At 69.6% G+C, this 6,066-nt stretch overlaps 1 protein-coding gene across 1 annotated transcript; it reads right to left on the bottom strand.

Annotated features, from left to right (window-relative positions):
- Nucleotides 1–4,201: 4,201 nt before the first annotated feature.
- FAM246C (family with sequence similarity 246 member C) lies at nucleotides 4,202–4,883 on the bottom strand. The gene is given in 5 exon segments (XM_088827879.1): nucleotides 4,202–4,389; nucleotides 4,392–4,502; nucleotides 4,505–4,570; nucleotides 4,573–4,621; nucleotides 4,623–4,883. Coding segments are annotated over 5 exon segments (675 nt in total).
- Between the last annotated feature and the right edge of the window lie 1,183 nt (nucleotides 4,884–6,066).

Genomic DNA, 6,066 nt, shown 5'->3' with positions numbered 1-6,066 from the left:
AGAGGCCCCCAGCGCCTCCGGGACAGCCGTGGGGCTCAGAGACCCTGGCCTTTCTGTTTTCTGACCGTGTTCTTTAGTGACTTGCCAGTTGCTGGTGTGGGGACCAGCGGGCGCCCAGCGGCCTCGGCCTCGGTCAGTTCTGCTGCCGTCCTAACCCAGCCTCCCGTAGGCGCGCAGGGTCGGAAGAGGCCTTGGGGGTTGGGGAGGCGGCCCGAACGCCGGCGAGCGGCAGGCGGTCCCGTCAGCACCGCGGACAGCGCCGGAGGTGGAGGGAGCGGGGCGCCGGCCGAGCCTCCGGAGCGACTGAGGCTCGGACCACATGGCCCGGGGTCCGCTGGGCGCCGAGGCCTCCAGAGCTGCCGCAGAAGCCGGGGCTCGAGCGCGGAGAGGTGGGGGGGCAGCGGCCTCCCAGACCCTTTGGTCCGGCGGCCGTGGTCTTGGGACGTCCTTTCCAGCCATCCCCCCGAACGTCCACGGCGCTGGGACCCAAGGTGCCCTCCCCATCGAGCGTCGTCCTTGCTGGTGGCCTTGTGTCACTCCTGGTCCCCAGCCTCCATTTCCTGGTCTGTAAGGGGGCAGGACAATAGCACCCCCCACCCAGGACTAATGGGGGAGGAGGCGTCCATGGAAGCGAGTCGTTCAGATGGAGACCGGCCCCGCCCAGCTGTCTCCCCGGCTGGAGGAGCCGCCCCTGCGCTCTTCTCCCGGCCTGGAGCCCCGAGGCCTCAGCCACGCCCCTGGCCCACCTCCCGATCAGAGCACCGCCCTTGCCCTCCACCGCGTCCTCTGCCGCTCACCGCCGCACCTCGCCGGCCGGCCCTGGCGCTTGCCTTCCTCGCGGTGGGCCTGGGGGTGTGTGTGCGCTCTGACTCTGAACCTGCTCATCTCTGATCCTCACCTCGCGGGATGCTCCCTCTTCACGTGACGCCCTCCCCCTGGCGAGGGGCGTCGTTTGAGAAGGAACGTGGAGTCGGGGAAGAGGAGACCAGGGTCTGCCTGGCATCCGCTGGCCCAAGACATGGCTTCCACCCTTGGACCGTGCTAGGACGGTGCTCAGGCTGGGATGGCCTGCATCAGTCCGCAGGTGCCTGGTGCTTGGACTCCCAGGCCCTATGGTGCGCGCTGGACACCAAGCTGCTTGTAGCGGGTGCACCTGTGAGCCCACGGTGTGGCCAGCCCAAGCGGGAGCAGTGGTGCAGGCCCCTGGGGTGGGAGACCCTCCCTGCCCCCTTCCCGGGGAGCAACTGCCCAAGGGGCCGCCCCTGAGATAGTGCTGTATGCCCTCTGGCCAGGCCAGGTTGGCAGGGAGGGCAGTGGTGACCTGTCCAGTGGGGCCTGGGTGTGGGGGGGGGGCCACCTTCCTCTGTGCCCCCACGTCTCCTGATCTCCCCTAGAGACCTGAACCTGTCCCTCCAGGCCCCACCCGTTGGGAGGAGACAGCCCCAGCCCGTGGGGCCCAGCCCAATCCCCTTCAATATGGACCTCCACCAGGTCCAGCAGGACCCGCTCTTGGGCCCTTCATCTTCCAAGGCACCTCCAGGCCCATGGACCCTGGAAAATGATGGTCATACGGGTCAGCAGCCAGGGTCAGGACCCCCCACTGACAGGAGAACAGTCCCCTGCACAAGGGTCTGGACCCCCACACAGGAGATGAGACGCCATCCAGGGACCAAAGACCCCCCACGAGGATCAGGAAGCCCCACAGATGGATGAAGAGTCTCTACATTCAGGACGGGATGACCCCACAGGAGCCAAAGTCTCCACAAATGGCAGAGAAACCACACAGTGGTCGAGTCCCCAGCAGAGGTCAGGGACCCCACCCCCAGGAGCGGTCAGCCATTGTCCCCCATGGCACAGAAGTGAGGCCGTACCCAGAGCTCAGAGCACCCCGGGCGCCTCGGAGTCACCCCAAGCCGGCAGTCACGGAGCCGAGGTGGGTCAGGACCCAGACTCCTCCCCTCCGTGCAGGGAGGGGGCTTCCCCCCGCCATCCGTGGACGCAGCCGGCCAGCAGGGGGGTCTGGACACCTGTGTGTCGTGGTTCCACAGAGTCCCAGCCAGGGAGCAGGCCAGCCGGGGGCCTTTGCTCTCAGCTTGTGCCCTCTTGGGTGAGGGGAAGGAGCATTCCATGCCCCTCACAGTGGACGCAGACCCGCACAGCCCCCTGGAGATGGGGGGCGCCGGGGCCCCCACCTTCCTACCGCACCCTGCAGCTGCGCTTCCCCAGGGGGGCCCTGCGCTTCCCCAGGGGGGCTCTGAGCACAGCCTGCGCTGGCCACGCTGCCACATGGAGGTGGGTGGGCATGGGGAGAGGGGCTGGAGTGCCCCACAGAGGCTGGGCCAGGGCAGCCGGGCAGTGGTGGCTGGGGGCCTCACAGGGTCTGTCTCCCCAGATGCAGGTGGTCCACATGAACGCCCAGGGACACCCTGAGGGCCTGGGCTGCGGGGAATGGGGCGTGGCCGTGCTATTGGCGGTGAGGCAGGGCCAGTGTGACTCGTGCTGGGCCCGCTGTGTGAGAGCCTGCTTCCAAGCAAGGGGTCTTGGCTGGGCCATCGGCGCCTCGAGGATGAGCAGCGTCTGGGGGCAGGTGGCCTGTGAGAGGCTGTGGACCAGCAGGGGCAGCGGGAGTGGCCCTGCCCCCAGCACAGCCCGGCCCTCCTCTTTTCCCACCTGGTCACCCCTGCACCCCTCTGAGTGCCCCCCCCGTTGAGAGCCCCCCCCCACCGTCTCTCACTTGGAGCTCCCTCCTTCCCAGGAGCAGAATTCTGACAAGGCCAACTTCTGGGAGGTCTGAAGACCGTGTCTGCGAGTGGCAGGGGATGGGGAGGCTGGCGCGGGAAGCCAGTTCCAACTTGCCGCTGCTGCCACCCCCACCCCCCCGGGGGCCTCTGTGAGCCTGGCCTCAGCCTTCCCCCTGGTCTCGCTGCCACCCGGCACCTCTGGCCTCCCGCACGTCTACAGCTACAGCTGGGTCGCTGACCACAGCGGACTGCACACCCACGGTCCCCCTCTCCCAGCCCTCCCCCGGCCACAGCAACCTCTCGGCAGATGCAGGGTCTTTGCTTCCCCCAGCGCCACGATCTGCGGGGCAGCCCCCACCCCAGTCGGCGGGTGCAGGGCTCTCCTGGGCCCCTGGGATGCAGGCAGGAACCCTTTCCACAGTAAAGGAGGCACGCAGTGACTTTGGCCTCCTGTGGCTGGGGGGAGGGACAGCCTGGGTGCACCTCCGATCTCCCCAGCCTCACCCAGAAGCCCAGACTACCCCAGTCCCTCTCAGGGGGAGAATGTGCCCATCCTGCCATCCACACTTTACGTCTGAGTCCCAGGTGAGATGGAAGAAAGGCCGCCTGCCAGTCAGTGCCTGCAAGCACACGATTTATTCTATAAAGGAGCGGGCTGCCCAGCCCAGACGCCGTGTGGTTTGGTGATGCCTGTGGCTGCCACTTCAGTGAGGCCGGGAGATGAGACGGTGCCAGTTCCTGGCTCTGTGCCGGAGGCCTTGCTGGGCATTCGGCCCCTGATGGGCCTTCTGTACCAAGTGAGGCCCGACCCAGGCGGCACCTGGGCAAAGTGTGCACTGGAGTCCGCTGTGGGTGGACACTGGAGAGACTCTGCCGTCAGGTGACGGCCCATGGCGAGGGTCCGTGAGTGGCCTTGTTGTCAAGGCGAAGCTGACAGTCCTGGAGGAGCTGACCAGGTGCGCCGTGTCCAGGAGCAGGTGGGGACAGTCGGAGTGAAGCCGGCTAGGGTCAGGCTGCGGTCCAGTGCCCTCAGTAGAATGCGCTGTGCATCGGAGCGACACTGTCCTGGGTGAGCCAGTGTGCCGGTGACTGTCCCTGCAACCCACGTGTCCCCGGTGCCTGTTGGACTTGGTGTGTGGGTCAGGCTCACCACCGCAGCTCAGGACAGCCGGTCTCCTCCCTGAGACCCTTCAAGGAAACACACGTACAACCCCTCCCCCAAGCGGGGGGATCCTGGGCTCTTGCTCCGCCGTCTCCTGGAGGCTGACAGACCTCCAGCCCGGCCCTTCGCCAGCGCTGCCCGGACCAGCGGCGCTCCCCAGCCCCTTTCGGTGCCAGAGCGCTAGCTAGCGGCATCGGAGGACCCTTCTCGCTCCAAGCCACGCCCCCCGAGACCCGGTCCATTTCGGAGTAGCAAAGCCCGGGGCCCGGCGGCGCCGCCCCAGGCCCTCGCCCCAGGCTTAATCCCCGCCGCCCTGCGGGGCCCCGGGCGGCACCGGGGTCTTCTTGAGGTTCTTCCTGGCCGGGGCCCGGCTCGCGCCGCCGTCGGCCGGACCGTCTGAGGCGTCGTCGGTGGGCCTCGCGCTCGCGGCCAGGGCGTTCACGGTGCCCAGTGCCCGCAGCAGGGCCGGGCCTCGGGGGACGCGGGCTCGCGGCGGGCGGCCGGCGGAGGCGGCAGCAGAGCGCGCAGGGCGTCCAACTCGGCCCGCAGCTCCGCGCGCAGCGCCTCCAGCCCTGCGCCCAGCTCCGCGCGCACGGCGCCAGGCCCTCCTGAAGCCGCCGCTCGCTCACCTCCAGGACCCCCGCCGGGTAGGTGGCCCCGCCGCGCGCTCGCCGCACACGGAGCACACGGAACCGCGGCTGCGCTCCTCCGCCTGCTCCCCTGTCTCCGCCCGCCCCCGCCGCGGCCTCCACGCGCTCCACCAGCCGCAGCAGTCGGGGCGCGTCAGCCCGCGCCGCCGCCTCAGCCCGGAGCTGGCCCCGCAAGCGAGCCAGGCGGCCCGGGCCGCGGGCTTCGTCGGGGCCCGGCCCATTGGGCTGCGGCCCGGGGTACCGCCGGCGGCCCACCGCGCGCCGTAGCGCTTCGCTGGCGCCATAAGCGCTGCGTGCCTGGACCCACGGGCGCCGGGGCTCCGCCGCCATCCGCTTGGCGGCCGCCTCCACTGCCGCTTCCAGAGCCCGGCCGGGCCTGAGCCCCAGCCTGCAGCCTAGCGACCAATGGGGCCCGGGCGACGCTCCGTGGAGAGGGCCCCCGGGGGACGGCTGTGGGAACGACCGTAAGCCTCGGGGGATCCGGCCTGGGGCCCGGGGAACCCCCGCAGGCCTGAGACCCAAGGAGCCAAGGGAACAGCGCCGCGGGTACAAGTGTGCAGGCTTGCCCACGAGACCACGCTGTCAGTGGGTCCCCACAGGGGGCTTGGACAGGCGTCAGACAGAGGCGATGGGGACGTGGAGACACCCAAACGCAAACGGGAACCCGGCTCACATCCTCTGCTCAAAGCCCCGTCCTGGCCCAGCCAGGGCAGGAAAGCAAGTGCTCTGGGCCCCCAGCCCCGCCCACTGGCCGCGGCCTCTCCTCCCATGCCAGGTCCAGGCCCTATCTGGAGTGCCCTCACTCCAGAGCACCGGCGCCCCAGCCTCCGAGCTCCACAGGCTCTGCTGGGCCCCGCCTTCCGGGGCTGCCGGGGGTCCCCCCACCTCTCGCCATCTGCGTGCCGGTCCCATCCTGCTCCTGCCAGCGACCCTCTCCACCCCCTAGGCCTTTGCGTTGCCTTCCTGGGGGAGCCCCCTCTCCTGGCTGCCCCCACGCAACCTGCTGGGGCAGGGCAAGCTTGACCAGCTCCCGCCACTGGATATCCTGGGCCCCTCCCCCACAGCACCCTGGCAGTCACAGTGACGTGGCTCTGTTCTCTGTCCGCCTCCATCCACAGCAGGGTCCCCAGCACAAGCCCCGTGGTGCTGAGCAGGCTGGATGTCATCAGATGGGGTCCTTGGCTGAATGCATCTGGGGCTGAGCATCTGAGGTGGGGCTGCCCCCGGCCAACCGTGGCCCTCCCTGTCGGCCTGGAGTGAGAGGCCCTCACGGATCCCTGCTGGCTCTCCCGCCCCCACCCCTCACCACTGCACCCCCTTCATCTCACCCTGCTGCCATGGCACCTGCACTGTCGCCCCTGCCACCGCTGGGCCACGGACAGTGCGCTGTGGGCCCCTCTGGAGGGCAGGGTCCCCCCTGGGCATGTTGTGCTCACGGCACCAAGGGACTAGTTAGGGCTGTGGGCGCCCTGGGACCGCCCTGACAAACTGTGGGCGGGGAGGGCCCGGCGAG

This window comes from Moschus berezovskii, chromosome 19, assembly GCF_049115385.1.
Source record: "Moschus berezovskii isolate FMDL1 chromosome 19, NW_MosBer_1.0, whole genome shotgun sequence".
Lineage (NCBI taxonomy): Eukaryota > Metazoa > Chordata > Mammalia > Artiodactyla > Moschidae > Moschus > Moschus berezovskii.
This window is presented reverse-complemented; position numbering and strand designations above follow the sequence as displayed.